This window comes from Syngnathus acus, chromosome 19, assembly GCF_901709675.1.
Source record: "Syngnathus acus chromosome 19, fSynAcu1.2, whole genome shotgun sequence".
In the NCBI taxonomy this organism is placed as follows: domain Eukaryota; kingdom Metazoa; phylum Chordata; class Actinopteri; order Syngnathiformes; family Syngnathidae; genus Syngnathus; species Syngnathus acus.
Genome location: NC_051103.1, coordinates 3,102,030 through 3,121,389, shown reverse-complemented (window position 1 = coordinate 3,121,389; position 19,360 = coordinate 3,102,030). Strand labels below are relative to the sequence as shown.

Genomic DNA, 19,360 nt, shown 5'->3' with positions numbered 1-19,360 from the left:
TTTCTTGTAATGCCTCAAAGCTGAAGGACTATTACTGGAACTACCTTTTTGTTGTAATAGATAAACACCGTCTTTGGAAGCCTTGCGTCAAAGTGGCCTTGGTGCAGTTATACTGGGATCCTCTCGTTTCTTTTGTTGTACCTCGACTCGACACCCTCATTGTTTACAAAAGACCACCTCACCTGTGATTATAGTTATTTTTTTACAGCATTCCATTTCAAAACAGAACTTCCGTCTTTTGTATCTTCTAAATTCGACCAGCAAAAAAATCTAATATTGTTTACAGAACACAAATTGGATGCTGATTTAAAATCCAGCCTGTCCCTGAGCAGGTATAAGCTTCAATAATAATAGTCACACGTTCGTATAAAAGAACCAAACCGCCAACTTTTTAGGAAAAAGGAAAACAAATTGCAGCATAGAACGAATCCCTCAACTTTTCCTTCTTGTAGTTGAAGTCATTTAATAAAGAAATTGATTCATAAATTGAAATTTGTTTTGTATCAATGCCCCATGTGTTGATTCAATCAGATTTTTTCTTATATATTATTTTTTTCCTTTTTAGTCACCAAAAGCTACATCAGCAATAATACATTTTATTATATAATACGAAGTAGTTGCAAGTACTGGGACTTGGTAAGTGTTTGCAGTCAACTGAAGAGAGAAGGAAAAAAAAAAAACCCCACATCTCTTCTAACTCATATTGCATCTGTGCGACTTCCTCATTAACCGCTTCAGAGCTTGAAAGAGCGCATTTGAAACGAGAACTAAAAGACGCACACAAAAAGCTCACCGTCAAGTAGGTCGCAGCCCTTCAAGCATCCGGAGACACTTTAGAGAAGACCAACAAGCGGCAATGCTCCGACAATCTCTGAGCATTCTCAAGCAGCTTGGCTCTTCCGCAAAGTAAGTTCCTTTTGTTACTTAAGCCACTTTCAATATAACGCTTGTTTGAATTTGGAAGTGAATCATTCTGCTTAGGTGAAATCACAACTTTTGCAATGTTGTGTTAGCATGTTGTGTTGTCACAAACATGCAGCATGTCACAATTTGTGTTATTGTGTCACTTGGGTTCTCACTCTGGCACATCCTGAGTGAGAACAGCAATGTGCATCTGCAAAAGAGAAACCGCACGAGCACGCACAGTCACAAACAATACAAAAAATACACTTTTGTTTTCCCTCCACAAGCTAGTAATTTGAATGTCTGGCTGTATTTCCCCTTTTCTTTCATATCAGTTTCCTGATTGAGAGTTAATTTCCAAAAGTGACTTTTATAAAAGGGAACAACATGAAGGCCATTTGCTTTTTGTTACTCATCAGTCAGGCCTTCGGGATGTTTTAAATTTGCATTACGATGTCGACGCTTGATCATTTTGATTTATCAGACGATGTGTGGCGATCAGTTCAAAAAAATAAGAACAGTTCTTGAATAATGCACACGTGAGTAAATTGTGAAAGGAAACTCACAATATTGTACGTCTGATTTATAGGTCACAAGATGTCAGCGAGCTTCTCCAATCAGACCTGGTTGTGGTGAGAAAAATCAAATGTTAAGATGGCATCATTTGACTTCAGCGTAGTTGACAACATTTCATTTTGATTGAATCGAAGGTGGAGCAGCGGGTGGGAGCCAGCCAAAAGAGCAGCACAGATGCTCCACAAGAAGCTTCAAGGTTGCATTGCAGAGTCAGGCGGGGCTAGATGCTGAAAACGGATAGTACGAAAACCCAAAAAAAAAAAAAAAACTTTCCTGGCCTTGACCGCTCACCCGCCGCCTTTTTACGGCTTCTCCACAGAAGAAGCTGCCTCTAATGCTGCTGTCAATCAGCATGGCGGAAAGTTTCAAAGACTTTGCGCCAACCTCGTCCATCAGGTGAGCCTCTCTGAGCTAAGAGTCATGTGAGAAGTTCCTGATTGGGGTTTTCAGTTCTGTACCAACTAGGAAGAGAGACAAACCACACAAGCTTGTGGTGAAACATGCGTCGGAATGCATTTGAAAGAACAATAACCAAAGCTCTTTGTGGCAGGAGGGTGTTGGAGATGTGTTGCTTCATGGAGAAGATGTTGGCCAGCCTCTTGGCAGACTTTGAAATAAAAGTGGAAAAGGAAGTTTTGGAGCCACTGAATAAACTCAGCGAGGTGACGTCAGGGACTTTTTAATTATTATGTCTCCTTTTAATGTCTGCATACATCAAATTTACTTACTTCCTTCCTCTTCTTGTTTTTAAGGATGATTTACCCGAAATTCTCAAAAATAAGAAGCAATTTGCAAAGCTAATGCCGACTGAACAATGCACGACTCAGGTGTGTTGTTATTTCCTTGAAATGACTTTCTGTTCAAGTTGATACATGACAAGTCTGATTCCAGGAGCCAGGCCAGCACCGGTCCACAAGCCAAACAAGACGGTCTCAAGGAAGAGGAGGAAGAAGCTCTGAGGAAGTTGGAGACCATCATGGTACCATATTAGTTCCTCTCAAACAATAGAACTTTTAACAAAATGTTGTTTCTTGTCGCCACAGAATAATATTCGGCTGACTTGTATCACTTGGCAACGAAAGAAGACGACTATGCGAGCTACTTCATTCGCGTAGGTTGCTTTAAACTACTTAAAAAAAAAAAAGGAATACAGTAAACCTTCATTTATTACATTATCCTATGAGAAAAAAATATTGTTAAAAAATAGCAATAATTGTGTATAGCTGCACTCTTCTTATTCCTTTCTTGAAGCTTTTGGAGCTGCAAGCAGAATATCACAACATTCACATGAGTTCCTGGATAGAATATTCAACAGAACTCAAGGAGATCACTGGCAGCAAGTGTAGTGCACGCATTTATTTGCCACACGGATTTGCCCTCGACTTGACCTACATATGTGATGAGCAACAGGGCAGCCACCAGCGAACCCCCTCGGACCCAAAGTTTTCGGGGAGCCTCTTTCCTCTCACCTGCTTCAGAACAAGCGAGAAATCGCAGCACCCATTCAAGAATGTGTTCATATGCTGCTCAGAACAGGGATGAGGGAGGAGGTAAGACTTTTAGTTGAAGTTTATCATTTGCGTGATAGCTGAAGGGCCTTCGACTACACTTCATCTCCAGGGTCTATTTCGTCTGGCGGCGGCGGCCTCGGTGGTGAAGAGGCTCAAGATTTGCATGGATCAAGGAACTGTCGACCACAGCGAGTTCAGGATAGATCCTCACGCTGTGGCTGGTAAGATATCTATTTTTATCTCACATGCATCAGTGTAAATTTATGTTAAATTACTCCAATAGGAGCTCTGAAGTGTTACCTGCGAGAGCTTCCTGAACCACTAATGACCTTTGAACTCTACAATGACTGGTTTAAAGCTGCCAGGTGTGTATGAAATCCACTCCACACATGATGTTTTCATATCAGTTTCAAATCTATGACTTTATAGAAAAGTGACAGATTTTTTTTCCCCACTTCTTTTATATTTAGACAAATTTACATGCCAGAGCTGCGTTGTTTTGTTCGTAGCTAATAATTAGCTTCTGATTTAGTGGGATTGTGGTTCTTGACTCTTTGTGTAATTAGTTTGTGTTTATATGAAGACACTCGAAAACTGATTAAAAGCTCATTTGTTTGTATTCACAGTGAAAAAGACTGCACAAAGAAGCTGGAGCAATTCCGAATACTATTGAAGAAACTGCCGCCTGAAAATTACAACAACCTCAGGTTTGGAATGATTGGCTTTTCTAATCATGTGGAAATTAACATCTCATATATTTTCAGGTACCTGGTGCAGTTCTTGTCGCTTCTGTCCGAGCATCAGGCTACAAACAAGATGTCGCCCGGTAACATTGCCATCGTGCTAGGGCCCAATCTCCTCTGGCCACAAGCTGAGGGGTAACTACACGTGTCCACCCTCACGCTTTATACCCTCGGTCAATCTCATCCTATCTGCTTTCCCTTTAAGGGAGATCACCCTGGTTGACATGGCGGGCCGCATCTTCAGTGCAGGTGGTGACGGTTATTGAGCCTCTGATTCAATACAGTCAGAGCTCTTCCCTGAAGGTTTAAAAATACTTACAGATCACTTCAGTCTTCCTCGACGATGATTTCGATTCATACTGACACCGAAATTTATTCAGAGGTCTCCTTTGAGATTTCCGGAGCTTCCCAAGGGCCAAGAAGACCAGTCCATGATCTCAGAACAAACACAACTGTGCAGAAAAGATTCCCACAGCCTCTTGTTCTTCAACTGCGACAAGACCAGCGGGTATAGCAATTAATTCATATTTCGACATTGACTATTACTAATGTAGATTGTTTCTGTTTGCAGCACGTCATCTCAGGACGGGAGAAGCGTCTCCTCTGTAACTTCCGTGAGACGCCAAGCGTGGGCTGCTTCTGCACACGACGCCGCAACCACCAACCAAAAACACATGACGATACTGAGCAGCTCAGCCCCCGCAAAACCAAGCTCATTGCCAAATCAAAACCCAGCACCACATCCCAAAACCGCAGGGTTCACCTCAGGACAGAGCAAGGACCCCGTCCAGACGCAGCGCTCGGATCTGTTAGAACCTGTTTCAGAGGCACGGCCCGTCTCACTTAAAACAGTCGTCAAACGTGAGTCAAAACGCACTTAATACTTAACTTGCTGTTGTTTTTGTTGTGCGCAGACATTGCATTCAACCCATTTTGTTGACACATTCTTGACATCTAATCTTTTCCTCCCACAAGTAAGTTAGTGCAAGTCTACAGAGGGAAGATAAATACAGATACAAACAGGATGTTTGGCACTACCCACTAATATATCACACCTTCAGATCATCTTGCATGTTGTTCTAACCCGGGCCCCCATGGCTCACAGCACGTCCCCAAGTACTGCCTTTTACGTTGTCCTGGTCTGTGTTCTTTCGAAAGATGTAAATTTGCCATTGATCTTCCAGTCTGTACATTGTCTCTCCTTTGCAGCAAAGAGGAGCATCAGTGTGAGAAAAGCCAACGAACCTCACGAGCCGGTGACGGCTCACTCCAGCACGCTCAAAACGTCAGCGCCGCCAAAGCCTCGGCACCGTCCGGCTCCCACAACAACAGACGGGACCCAGGTGACGCGTCCGCCGCCTCCAGCTCAGCCGGTTGGTCATAAAAAGCCGCCGATTAAAAAACCTGGTCTTAAGCTCCTAGTTGTCCTCCACCTCGTCCCCCGGCGTTACAGTCCAAAGAGGCTCCCTCAATAGCCCAGTAAGATGAGCTCTATACGGACTTTAACTTTGACACGTAGATAATATTTAATTTGAATATGTCTTCATATCAAGACAATTGTATGCTTTGCCGAAACACTTTTCTGGAAGGTCTATCGAGGCCATGGTGGATTAAAAGCCGCTCTTTCCGATTTTTTAAACAAAACAAGTTTGATATTCTTTCCATTCTATTTCCTGTAGGAAGCTGTAATGATTACAAAATCCAACATTTGTCCACAAATAAAAATATGCATCTAAGATATAACATCACTTCCAAGTCTTACGGTTGAATATTTAATTTGTTTGTTTTATTAGTTGTGAGCTTACAAAATATAGCATCGTTATTCCCAATTAATAAAGTATAAAGTTGGGCTGCACTATGTTATTAAGGTGCTTATGCGTTTATAGTGTCGTCAGCTGATACGTTTGTGTACATTTGGAGGCGATAACATAGACATTACAATTTGTCTATTTTCGTTCAAGGTGCACAGAGTTTATTTAAGAGGTCTGCAGCATTCAAGGAGCAATTACTGGAGTTCATAACACCAAATACTGGCGTCATTGGTCATATTACTCAATTTGATGCGATAAATGTCATTCATTAGAGTTTAAGTCTTGACTTGAAATGTTCTTAACTGAAGGTAAGACTTAAATGCATCAGCACAGGTAAGTTGACTAAACATTTTTTTTTTGTCTATGTTTGCTATTAATGACTGAGTATAAAGTGAATGGCAGGACCTCTTTACTGAGAAATATTAGTGTTTCAGCTTTTGCTTAGTCTTCGGTTCCTCAATTAATTTCAACATAGTTCCTGCCACAAAGCTACCACAAGATGGCGCAGTAATTGTTAATCTGAATGCTAAATATCCTGAACTTTTTGTACATTGAAAATACTTCAGTCCTTCTTTTTAATCAATTTGTGGCAAAAAAAATCATTGCACTTTTAGTGGAAAAAATATGTCACCTTAAAAAAAAAAAAATCCCCCATGTGCAGTTTGAATGTCGTTGATTTGATTATTGGAGTAGGATTATAATGGAATCAAAGAGTATATCCGATAATGAGTTTTAGTTTCATGTTAAAACAACTCAGACTTTGATTTCTTCTTCATCGTCATCATCATCGGTGTAGCTGTAAGATATCTTGTTTATCCTCTCCGAATCCACCACCTCCATTCTGTTTTGACCGCCGTAATGGCGTGCAAGCATATTCACAGCACTCTGGAAGCGCTCGCTGTCCATCCTCATAGCTAACCTCACTCGCTCGGGTGAGGCTCCCCTTGGCACATCAGGAAATTTCCCACACACTGCGACTCCGTTGACCTCAATGGCGCTCCCCTCGTCGTCCCATTCTGCCCCTTGTGGACTCTTCCCCCCCGTGCAGTCCTCTCTCAGCAGGGAGTCCACGTAAGAGATAGTAGCCGAGTCCATTTCGGATCCTTCATTGGTAAGCCCACACGGCGATCCTGTGTCATCTCTCTCCCAGTTGTGATTGTCTCCGTCCAGTAAGCCAAACACTTCGCTCATAAGGGAGGGGCCCAGGTCAAAGTTGAAGGTGTCCAGGGATGTGAGGGAAGCAAAGGAGCTGGAGAAGGCGGTAGGCTTGGGGTCATAGGTCACAACGGCGGCAGAGCGGGCGGTCAAGATGTCGTCGGCGGGGTCGGTCAGAGAGCCACGGTGCACGTTAGCCGGGTTGGAACCAGAGGGCTGTTGACGTTCGGAGCGGGACAGGCGAGGGAGTGTGACGAAGCCCGACTCCAAACCTGGGGAGAGAAAAATGAACATTAAATATTATTCACGGTTGAGTAGGACTATCACGATTTACCTAATACATCCAACAGGGGGCAGTACAGACCATCATGTCTAACAACTACTAAGCTTCAACTTTAGGAGTTTCCTCCAGATCACCGTCATGTAACTGCAAATGTACTAAAACTACTCTAAACAGAACACGTAGTATGTTTACATTACATTTTTATTTTTTTAAATTTGGCATATTTCTAGTGCAAGTCATTTCAACTCCCATCATCATATTGCCTGCTGTGTCAATATGTCTGTCTTTTATCAGCGCAGGAGCAGCTGATAATGCGCCAAAATGTCGAAATCATTGAGTAGACCTGATGGATGATTCGTACTGCAGGCCCGCGCAAGGTCGCCAAGACTTCGCAGAGTTTACAAGGGGGGGGTGGGGGAGTTAACTTGTTTGACCCCCGCTTGATGTTTTACTGTGTTTAGCAACCGTGATTTATCGTTTCGCCCAGTCGTAATCATAGAGCTCAAGGATTCGGTTATGTGCATATGACTCTTGGAATTTCCTGTGAGGATATCATAGATTTTTCAAATGTGACCACTCAAGAGAAAACAAATATATTGCAAATTCAAATTGTACATAATGTTACACTGGCTTATATACTCAGCAACCCCTGTAGGAAAACACTTGGCCTTTCAGCAGTTCACCATTCCAAATGTGCATCTTAATGGATTGGAATGATGTGCTGACACTACAAAAACACAGTCAATGGAAATTCAATTGGGGTCATTTTATTGCGGTGGATTCAAACGGTCTGCTTGAACAGCGGGTGATGCTGATGTTATTTCAATGTACGAGCGTCTGCTGCTGGAAAGCAGGTCGCAGTGGTTGGTGCAATGCGCACACGACCCGGCAGCAGGAGATCACTTTTCACCATTTTTGTGCCTTAACCTCACCAGACCATAACCGTAATCACACATTGTAAAACATTTGTTTTAAAAGAGGGAATTATTAGTTATCTTTCCAGTAACTTGACAGTCTGGCGTTGTTATTGTTATGCCGACATGTCATTTTAACAAATGATCACTTAATGTGGTATATCATGATCTGGGGAGATTAATTCAGTGACATGATCCGAAGCTAAATTGCTGCTAACAGACGCCTGCTGCGTGAGTCATCAATGCTGATGAGAGCCCAGAGAATCAACCGCAAAATCCAAATAGTCAGCAGATGTTAAAATGTTCAACAGAGCAGAAGGAAATTTGGAAAATTGTCCAATAGTTTTTGTTGTCTTTCCCGGAACCTGAACCACAGTAAATGTTGAAAATTGACTCGATAGAACGTCTTTCAGGCGACTTGCCCCTGAGGTCACACAGTTTGGAATTTTAACCAAAATTTGGGTGTGCTTCTAAAATCACTTGTAATAAAAACGCGTAATATCAATGCTAATTTCCGTTCGCCTGTCTATTGTGTTTCACATTATATGTTAGCATTAAGCTTAGAAGCGTTTTAAATTGTATCACTGTGCTTACCGTAAGAACTCTTCCTCTCCCCTGGTGTGCTTTGTGAACTGGGGAAGAGCACCTTTGTGGTGGGGCTCCCATTATACATGTCCACGTCCAGCCTTGGAAGGGAGACTGCGTTCTTGATAATGGGAGAAATGGCCGGAGGAGGCGGTGACACATCCTTGGTTCCTTCTCTGATTCTGTTGTCAGAGCCCCTCCTGATTTGTCGGATTGTCCTGGAGAAAAAGGCCCCGAGTTTGTTGTCGGGGGTAGACACCGAGTCAGTTTCCCCGTGGCCCCCTTTAGCCGATCCGCCGTGGTTGCTGAGGAAGGAGGTGTCCCCGAACACCTCTCCGCCACGGCCCACGTGCATCGTGTGGCGAAAGTCGCCTAGCGGGGGGCTGATCATGTCCACCGTCAGATCAGCTTTACAACGCCGCTTGCTGTGAGAGTGTGTCACCAGACCTTTAAGGCCAGAGAGCTTTTCTTGGAGATTCATGTTTACAAAGCTCAAAAAAATGTTGCGTTAAACGTGAAACTATTTGGAAAGTAAGACTTCAGTTCACCCCGACTCTTACAGTTACCTCAAGTTCTGAAAACATGTAATCTACCAATCTGAGGGCTGCAGCACAAGATACTTCAGTGGAATATTATCTATGTTTATCATGCGCTAGCCAAAGTCTATCCCACTCTTTGCCGCTCATCGTTATGCGGCGCTGGCAGAAACAAACCAACATAAATTGCAGAGAACACTGTGCAGTTGTGTCCCTGGCACAAATAAGGCCAGTTGGACTGCAGTCAAGTCCCTGGTTTCCCTCGCTTTGGCTTTGTCGACATCGGCTCCGAAATAGGTCCGGGTCCAGCTGCAAATGCTTCTGTGGTCGCAGCGTCTACAGAGGGTAAAAAGAGGGAGAGAAGGTCTATCTTTAAAATGGAGGCAGGAGAAAGTCATGGATGGCAGTAGGAGTTCCTGTTGTGGTAGTTGAGAAGATTTGGGGAGAGACCACGACACTTCCTTATACACACAAGTCAGAACTGTATTTGACAAAAGAGGCAAAAGTACTCAAACTGCTTACGATGCAGACTCTGAAACATACAAAAGTAATAAGATATATATTTTTGTAACTTTTGCAGTTGGATAGAATGAGAACTGGCGGTTATTGTGTATACGAGACCAGAGGGCGAAAAAAAATCTGATGATTACATGTTTATTTAAAACAGTCACTTAGCTTTGCTTTAGGAAAGTCAGCTTAGCTAAATGCTAACAAATAATGCAAAACGCCATTGACATGCTAACGGTTATCATTGATGACTGCGATTATAGAAGCAATATGTGACAATACTTTTTTGATAATTATATTTATGAATAGTTTAGATAACTTTTATAATTCATAATCCTCCAACTGCTCTGAATTTGAACTTCTCAATTATAATTATTTTTGCTTAAAATGTCAACTCGTCTGGAGGAAGCTAAATTTAGTCCCAAGTCATTTTACATAAAGGTCTGCAAGTCTGCTTCTGGAACACAATAAAAAACTTGCAGTGTAATTCTTCTTCTATTGTCCTGTTTTAACTCTCGTAAATATCACCCGGAGGAGTTCGCTTTTTGGCCCATTCGTCACGTTCGGACAGTTTTATATCGTACGTGTGTAGGAAATTGTTGTTGCTGTTCTTTGCCAGCAGCAGTAATAGATAGCTAGTTCCTAAATATTTTGATACCGAAAAAGACCCCTGACAAGCTCCTCTGGTTCTCTTTAAAACTCAATCAGGACTCCGTCTGGCTTCCTTAATGACTCGCTACGATGGCGATAGCGTCATGTCCAAGGTTCTAATTTGCTGCTGACCGCAGTCACCAAGCCCTCCGTTCCACTTCCCCCTGGGCCGGCGTTTTAAGAGGGGCATCTGGAAGCCCGAGAGGGAGGAAACAAGCCACATACCAGTGTTGAGCGGAGCCATATCAAGCCTTGCCAAAAATAAAAAAAAGATGGCGATGGCATAGGCCTACAGGGAACTGCTGTACATTCCCATGAACTAAAAGGGACTTTTGTAGACTCAAAAGGCAGGGAAAAAATGTCCCTATCAAGATTTAACAAGTCGAGATAACCCAACGGATTACAGGAACACACATGGGGTCGTGAATTACCCCGACTGTGATTTTACGGAAAGCTTGTGATGTATCATCTTTGCCTGTAATCCATTGGGAAACCTTTGACCGTAGCACGCAGGCGCTTGCTTCACAGTTTCGGACTCCCCCAGGCCAAAATACTGCCGTTCACATTTGTACTTGTTTATGTGTTTGCGGGGTTACATAAACACACTTTTTGGGTGTCAGATAAAACCCTGTTAAGCACCACAGGCTGTAAAAAACATACGGTAATAGCTTTAATGCTATAATCTTTCTGGCGGTCTGCCTGAGGGATGGGGGGGCTAGATAATCCTTTAAATCTTCATCCCTGGTACCCCTATATATGCATGTCTCGCTGGCATAGGTCTGGGAAACTAAATCGGAAAGACACGAAAAGAGACTTGGAAAGGAAATGGAAGGGGCATTTTCATTTTAAAACACAGCTGTGAAATTTAGTCGATATTCCAGTAAACCGAGTTACCAGTTGAGTCATAGAATACTTTACTTCCAATTTATTTACCGTATTTTCCGCACTATAAGGCGCACCGGATTATAAGGCGCACCTTCAATGAATGGCCCATTTTAAAACTTTGTTCATATATAAGGCGCACCGGATTATAAGGCGCATAGAATAAATAAGTCAACGTTGCTCAAACGTTAATATCACAACACACAAAATAAACAGCTTCGTTAAATAAATTAGTCCTCATCCACGAATCCATATTGGTCCATATATAAGGCGCACCGGATTATAAAGCGCTCTGTCGGCTTTTGAGAAAATTGGAGGTTTTTAGGTGCACCTTATAGTGCGGAAAATACGGTATTTATATTTCACTCACAATTTTGTAAGTCAATTATTCGATTAATCTAACTGATACGATGTCGGTTTATTATTTATTAATAACAGTGTTGTAGTTGCTCCCCCCCACCACACTGAATGAAAACATCTATTTAAGCACATTTGGAGTTCCTCGACTCTGCTGTAGGTCCACACGAGTGGACTTTAAGCGTCTCTATGCTCATGTCCTTCAGACTCTAACCAGGTGAACAAACATGCAAGATAAAGCAGCATTTTCCAAACTCACGCTTTGGCTTTCTACTCTGTTTCTATTTTCGCCCAACACACTCAACCTTAATTCTAAACACAGCACTTCCTCTTCGCTCGAGAAAACATGTTGGACCCTTTGATAAATATCCACACTGACTTTAGCGCTCCGCTGTTTGTTGTATCTTCTTGGAAATCATATTAGATTGCCAATAACCATGCTTACAGTCGTGCAAGTGTCCAAATCGCATAATGACAGTATTCTGTAGAGGAATGCTGATGGTTTTTTTTCCTTTTCTGTCCATGAAGACATTCTTGGATGAGGACGAAAAACCCTCCAAACACCTTTGAGATTAACTGCCGCAAAAATTGTGAGCCGGGCTTTGTTGTCCCAAATGGTTCCTCTCCATTCTGAGTGCAAGCTGCCACAAAAGGAGAACCAGTTGGTGTCGGAGTTGTTGTTTTAATGTCCAGGTGTCCAAACAACCTCTTTTTAGACCGGTGTCATTTTTCAATCAAACTATCTTAAGGTACCAGTTTACTGCTCAATAATTACCGAAAGACTTCTTCTGAAGTGAATCATGTGATTACTTGGCTCTGTCTGATTGGTGAAATGGAGTTATGTGCACTGGCAGAGTTCAAGACATTAAAAAAAAAAAAAAAAATTATAGTAGCAGTGATTGCGTGGGAATGGCCTTGACTTGTAACTTGAAACACAACATATTCACTTTCCATGCTGTTGAATTATCTTGCCTCGGGAGGGACTTGCAACCATTTGGTGATGACAGACTGATTTTTTTTTTCTTTTCTCACCAACACCACCATGTGTGGTTTTAAAAAAAAAAAAAAAAAAACGGTTGGGAATCCAGCGGTGTAAAGACAAACAAAGCAGCCGGAATGTCAAATTTTCATAGTTAAAATAAATAAATAAATAAAAAACAGGCTGTGTGACTAACTAATAGGGGAAAAAGCGCCTGCGCCTGCATCCATACAGGAGCAGGAAATGTCTTCTGCAACTTGAAACAATCGCATTGTGACGCAATACTAGCACGTATCAAGTCTGGCGCCACATTCAGCTTCCGGGCAAACTGCAATTTTATTTTCATCGATTGTGTTTGTCTGTTAGCTTTCCAGCTGGCATGTGCATGTGTGTGGCATTTCACACCGTGGTTTCCCTCAGGGTGTGGAGCTCATAAGGCTACCGCTCCCAACATAGTGCAAGCATGCTCCCTAATTAAAAGACCTAAAGGCCACCAAACGTCAACACTAAATCCCAATGCGTCCTAATTGATTTTAGGTTATGTGGTGGAGCTTGTAATTACACGATAGGATGATTAAAAAGCAAAGCAGGTCATTCACAACCAAGTATCATAATAATGATCTACAGTATTGTTACTGCTGGCAATGGCGGTGTATAAATATATCAACGAGTAGGGTTGAGTTTCACCGAAGAACTCCGAGGAGACTAGTTTTGACACCGCAGAAAAGGCCCACTGCAAACATAGCGGACATTAACACCACATTGAAATCATTTTTGCCTTACCAAGAAATTCAATCTGGTGTGTTTACTAAGATACGCCGAGTTAGCTAGAAATAGGCTTTACGCTAAATGTGGGTTGGCGCCTGTTTCTATTATTCTATGATTTTTTTTTCCTTGAATAGGCCTAACATCCTGCATTCCCTTACCTTCCTGCTTCCTTGCACTTGTCCACCTTTTCCCCCTTGACAGAATAATAATATATATATATATATATATATCATATGGTCCAGTGCCATGATTAGCTGTGCTGATTGACCTTGTATATTAAATTATCAGTTATTTTCGGATGCAAAAGACCACGTGACAAATGTTTTAGCGTGACTTGCTTTTACATAATGCTTTCTATCGCATTATTATTCTAGAACACTAAAATATTATTTCTATCCAGCTGCTGAATTTGGGCAAGATGCTAAGTAAACTGATCGCCACTCAATTACAGGGCACATAGACAAGCAACACATATGGCAATTTAAAGTCGACCATGCATGTTTTGGTAAGTGGGAGGAAACCTGAGGACACCTAAAGCGAGGCCTTGAGCCTTGATTCAAACCCAGGACCTCTCTATTATGAGGCAGACATGCAAACCACTAATGCACCGTGCTGCCTCTTTCGAAAAATGTTAACCTTAAGCCAAAAAATAAAATAAAAATCCAAACCCCATACAATTTTAGATATGAAGCTTTAGAATGTCCCTACAAGCCATGAAAAAAAAGACCACAGTTTCTGTTTATGACAGAAATAACTATTTAATCCTAAAAAGTTCTACATGTATGCCTGGCTAATTAACAAAGAATAGCAACTCACCTAAAAGCTGGATAAACTCTTAAAAAGGTGACTTTAGAGATCTTTCCTGAAAGGATAGAGTTGAAGTTGATCCGAGTGCGCTGTTTGCACGACAGGACGGCCCCACTAGTGTGCGCGTGTGTGCAGAAGCGCAGCACGGAATACAAGGAAAGGGGCGGGCCGTGGGTCCGATCACCACAGGAGTCCCCACCACTCTCCTTCCATTGATGTGCGCCTACAAGTTGCCAAATTGACTTGTCAACACTATTTAAAAGCATTCAAGCGGGACTTAACACTGCATGTTCAAATTCCCAATTCTGATTTAATGACCATATTGCACAGAAATAAATAACTAGTGACAGCAGTGGGCAGACATCATGCAAGTAAAGACAGAAATAATACAAATCTGAAATTTAATAGTTGAATGTGGCAGCGAACGTTACGAGCAGTAAATTGTAAACATTTAAAAAAAAAAACTGCCATTCCGTTTTGTTTACTATAAACCTGTGATTATTAAACTAGCTCCCTCTAGTGGTAGCTAAAAGAATTACTCAAAAAATACAACCAATCAAATTAAAGCTTGTAGCCATGCTTACAAGTATAAATCACTCGAGTATCTGCTGACTGTAAGGAAAAGGGGAATAGCTGGAAAAAATAATTTTCCTTGATTTCTTATTCTTTTGCCATACATAAAATCGCTCGTAGGAATCAACAGGTCTCAAAAGGGCAATGAAACGCTGACCAACAGGAAATCGGGCCTTATCAACAGGAACCCAAGCATCCCCGCCCCGTCCTCTTCAGTCGTTAAATCGCAACCTAGGACCAGTGACACTTTGGCCACGCGACTCTTCATAATGGCCTCACCTAACTGAGGTCACTGTGATAGCGTTTAATAAAAGAACTGCTTGACCTCTAAAGACAGATAATGTTTGATACGTCTAATCTGTCGAGTGCTGGTAGAGGACATGTCAGTATGTCTGTCCCTCCAATCTTTATATGGGACGTATCAAAATCGTCACCCTCTGATGGAAATAATTGGGGTGAACGGAACAGCAGTTATTTGAGCCTCTCGGCAGCTTGTCAAAAGCAACACAAGTCACACTTTGACTCGTTCCAGATCAGCATTTTTGCTTATCGGTGACATTTTGTTTTCCAGGATGATGATCTGAAGACATTCCACTAATGTCGCTGTCACATGTAAAAAGTGTTGCGTGCTTGTTTTGAAAGTCCAAATATGGTGATAAGATGTCTGGTTCACACACATCCTCGTCTGCGGGTTTCAACACAATGGCGCATTGCTTGACCGCAGGAACGACCCCTGTAAATCATTTAAAAGCACAACACATTCGTTTTGAGCTGCCCCACACACACACACTAAGTTTTAAAGACAGACTGAAGGGAAAAAAAAATATTTTTTAAATTTTTAGTTTGAAAAGATCTGATTTAAAAGAATGTATGCTTGAGCAGAAAAACATATGGAAGAGTTCTCCTGGAAGTTACTTTTACACATTTCTGTCTTGCTGCCAAATACACTGAGAGGAGTTCCAGCGGCATGAAACGCGATTCAATCCATTTTCAAAGATGTTGAGACCGTGGAATCGTTTTTAGGGAAGAAACAACACTGCTCTGAAATTATATCCAATGGTTTGGAAAAAGTCTATTGTGCAGCAGCATTATATAGCGTTATAAACCGGCGTAATTAGTGCACTTACAAAAAAAAAACGAAAAACATAATGATGTGTTTTTTGTGGTTTTGGCATTTTCGAAAAGAAATGGAACTACGACAGGCTAATTGAAGTTTTTAACATGGGCTCAAATGAGTAATGTTGGGCAGAAAACTGGAAACTACACTTCTGGATTTGGAATTAAAAAAACATTTTCTTTTTTTAACCCGAAAGGTCAAACCCGCAAGTCTCTCCACAGGGTTCCTTTTGAAGTTTAGAAGTTGATTACATGCAACAAATATTTTACTAAAACTTGGTTAAGGCAAGAAAATAAAATGGTGAGGCTGAACGGCAAAAGTTTTAATGGACTAATACTGTTTTATTTTATTATTTTTTTATTTTATTGAAATTCCAGATGGAATTATGGCCGCCTGACGCTTGCTCCCCGCAAACCAGACGGCTTTAAATTAGAACTCTATATCTTTTTAGTGTGCTAATTTGAACCCCTAAGAATAACAGTGGCTACTGTGGTTTTTTTTTCTTTTTTTCATGAGTCTGGCACCAAATGTCCGTCGAGGGAATCCGCAATGGACACAGGTACTTGTTTGCCCTCTGTCCTCAATCAAGGATTTTTTTGTGTTCAATCATACATTCACAAGTCAATGTTTTATTGAGTGTGCTATTTTAGTGGTTGCCTTGTTTTCATTCACTCAAAACTCCTGATTGCATGTTTTTGTAGCACTATTGACGCTGATAGAAAAATATTTTTGAACGCACTGAGAGAAAAGAAAATGGAATTGACAGCACAGCTCTGCCACATAGCTCTGTGTCTGTAAATAGCTTCCATCTTTCCTTTGGATCATCAATCATTTGGCCTTGATCCTAAATTGAACGTGGTCCAGGTCACACGCTTTGGATGTGGACGTCATAGTTAAAATAGTGGAAGATTTTTTTTTTGGTTCTTAAAGAAATTGATGTTTGCTACATCCTATCTTCTAGTGTTAGCACATTTTCCATTCCGTTATGATTACATGCCAAATATCATTTTAATAAAGACCAAATGTCTCCAGACATCATTTTAATATGTTGATTTAAGAGTAATAAATCAACCTACAACATATTCCCGCAGTTATTTCACTTGTGCTTGCCACCCCTTTTATGGCTATTTTTCAATGCTGATTTTTTTTTTATAATGGATGAAGACATTCTTGTTTTCCTGGCACAGGAACAGCATGCCTTAGTTTGCCTTATTGGTCAACGGGTCAGCGAGCCGCAGAATTTGCAGAATAGTTCTCAAAATGAAGCACATGAGGAAAGTGAATGGGAACATTTTAGATTCTTTTGTAATGTTTAGAATTGCGTGTGAGTCCCTGATGAGTGTGCAGACATAGCAACAGTAACTGGATGGTAGCGTGTGTGCGTGTGTCCGTCTTGGCGCCCTTTCCTGTTTAAGCCTTGCGAGCACATAAAGTGCGGCTTTACAATAGTCCATTGTCCCATCCAGCCTCCACTCTTCCTGTCAGGTCATAATTCACGGAAATAAGGACACGGTGCAAAACAAACAGAGGCGGCCTAGGCTCCTCCACCCACCTACCCACCGGTGGGCCCTCCGAGAGGAACCCATTGCCGCGGTTTTAGCGGGGCGGGCATTCCTGCCAGGAAGCTAATCACCATCGCATCCCAGTTGGAAATGTGTGTAAGGCATGTGAACGTTGAAAAACGACGACGTGAGGTAGCGGGAGATGTTGAAGAGATACGTTGGGGTGTGGAAAATAAAAACCTTGATTTCCTTGGTCCTTTTCTATTTGTATCTTGGGATGTGAACAAATTTTTAATTATTTAAATAATTTTCCTCATAGTTAACCAAAAAGGGTTCATATCAGGTGACTTCATCTATAATGTTTGTGCTTTGTAAAACTCTTGAGTATCTTCTCAGCTTGAACTATTTTTATCTTTTATCTGTTTTTTTCGGACTCTCCCTGAACTGATTTATTTCCCCGACTCTTTGTAGCTTCCCAGCTTTTTGTGAGTGCTCCAAAAAAATGCTCATTCTAGCATAACATATATAACCCCACTATTTTCTTTCCGTGGGATTATAAAAATGTCATCTCTTAAATATAAATGCTGCCGTGTTGCTTAGGAGTAGAAATAAAAGGATTTGCTGAGGAAGCAGAGTGGACTCCACCCTGTATTTCAGCTGTGTGTGTGTGTGTGTGTGTCAGTGCTGAGGCTTGTAAGAACACGTGAGTACATATCGTGTGGTGGAGTGTGTGTGGCATCCACTCGGAAAGCTGCTGGCAGATGCGGGAGTCAGACTGTGGCCATGGAGCGGCCGGACGGATAATTTCGTCTCGAGCCACGCTGACCAAAGCAGACTGGCCATGCAAACACGAAACTAACCTGCTTTGTCACACATGAGAAATAAAAGTAGAAGACAATGTTAAAATTGGGCTCAGCATTTTCTTGTTTGGTTTCTCAACTCTGCTCGCTGTTATGTAATAACGGGGGAGTCGATTCATCACCGATTTCGACGTTATCTGGCACGTCAGTTAGTGCAAGTCATCATCTTGTCTTAATTCAACAGTAAGATTTCGTCACTATTTTTTTTTTTTAGTTGCAATTCCCTCAGTGGGTATAAATCTTGTCGTAACAGTGAGAGGCCATAACTTAGCTTTCACAAGTCGTTTACATCATAGTTCGGAAATAAACCTACATGGTCTAACCAAAAGCTATCTGGAAATACTTACGGCGTTATATAATCACATCGGTGGTTTCAGGGTACGGTGGAAATATTTGTAGCGTAATAATGCCGGCAAAGAGAAGAAAAAGCCTCAGACGGTAGCGGGGCAAGCTCATTTTTTATTTCCCCAACTGCATTTTGTTGTGCATACCTTCTCTGCAAAATGATTCATTTGAGCTTGAGGAATGCGGGCTCACTGTTTAGTCTTCAGTGGCCCGGAGTCGTCGGCCTATGACCCTAACGGACCACCAGACCACCTCTAAAGACCATCAGATGTCACCTTATCTAAACGGAGCACAGGAGAGCAGCCTCCTCCCTCTTTCCATCCTGTCCTCCGTCATAAACCAAATTCAGTCTTCTCTAAGAGTATTTTGATCGCTGCAGACTCCGAAAGGGCCCGGATTGGCATTTCCTGTGGGCGGAGCCGGGGAGCAGACACATTCTTGGGCCAGTCACCTTCACTTCCTGTCTCTGCTAACAGCCCACCGAAAGCCGTACAGTGTGGACTTAACTGAACAAGGCCACCATTTTACTTTCGTGATACTGAACGATAACATTTTTAATTCAATGTTTTATTGTAGATTTGAAAGATGCCAACTGTACCTGAGTCAATAAACACAAAATATAATAAATAATATTGCAAATCAGGAAAACCCAAATGCCCGACCGACTCCTCGGGTGTCTTCTGGCCTTTCGAGATAAAAATCACTGCAGGATTTCCTCATATTTTCTGGTGAATAATTGTTTAACTTAAAATCCACACAACCGTGGGAAAAGTTTCAACTCGGCAGGAGATACGGCTGAGCATGTCTGGTGTGTAACATTATGAGTCACAGGGGAGCACCGGTAATGCATTCTACTGACTCGTGCCCCTGAATCACACTTTTCTTTTAGCCTATATTTTTCATTGAATGTCATTTTCCTGCTGTGTTCACAACTCAATCTGCATGCTCGCAATGCTTCACTGTCAAGGGATGTGTTCCCCAGTGTGGAAATGCAT

The 19,360-nt window shown here is 41.8% G+C and overlaps 2 protein-coding genes across 2 annotated transcripts; one reads left to right on the top strand and one right to left on the bottom strand.

The window, feature by feature from the left end:
- The first annotated feature begins 119 nt into the window (after positions 1–119).
- On the top strand, positions 120–5,684 carry sh3bp1 (SH3-domain binding protein 1). Its single transcript, XM_037278454.1, is given in 23 exon segments — positions 120–906; positions 1,493–1,535; positions 1,614–1,628; positions 1,630–1,719; positions 1,799–1,875; positions 2,030–2,141; positions 2,232–2,287; positions 2,289–2,306; positions 2,371–2,462; positions 2,526–2,590; positions 2,731–2,755; positions 2,758–2,819; positions 2,895–3,029; positions 3,100–3,211; positions 3,274–3,355; positions 3,617–3,697; positions 3,755–3,868; positions 3,939–3,963; positions 3,965–4,036; positions 4,114–4,241; positions 4,302–4,594; positions 4,943–5,143; positions 5,146–5,684. Coding segments are annotated over 23 exon segments (2,019 nt in total). The 5' UTR covers positions 120–856; the 3' UTR covers positions 5,217–5,684.
- On the bottom strand, positions 5,498–14,125 carry cdc42ep1a (CDC42 effector protein (Rho GTPase binding) 1a). The gene is made up of 3 exons (XM_037278442.1): positions 13,978–14,125; positions 8,491–9,353; positions 5,498–6,971 (listed from the first exon to the last, which is right to left on the bottom strand). The coding sequence occupies exons 2-3, from the start codon at positions 8,960–8,962 to the stop codon at positions 6,298–6,300; spliced, it is 1,146 nt and encodes a 381-aa protein (XP_037134337.1). The 5' UTR covers positions 8,963–9,353; positions 13,978–14,125; the 3' UTR covers positions 5,498–6,297.
- Positions 14,126–19,360: the final 5,235 nt, after the last annotated feature.

Bases quoted from the DNA above. Each gene is read 5' to 3' on its own strand.
- cdc42ep1a (XM_037278442.1), bottom strand. From the start codon at position 8,962: ATGAATCTCCAAGAAAAGCTCTCTGGCCTTAAAGGTCTGGTGACACAC. The intron at 6,972-8,490 runs GTAAGCACAGTG...TTCTCTCCCCAG, and splicing joins GGAGAGGAAGAGTTCTTACG to GTTTGGAGTCGGGCTTCGTC.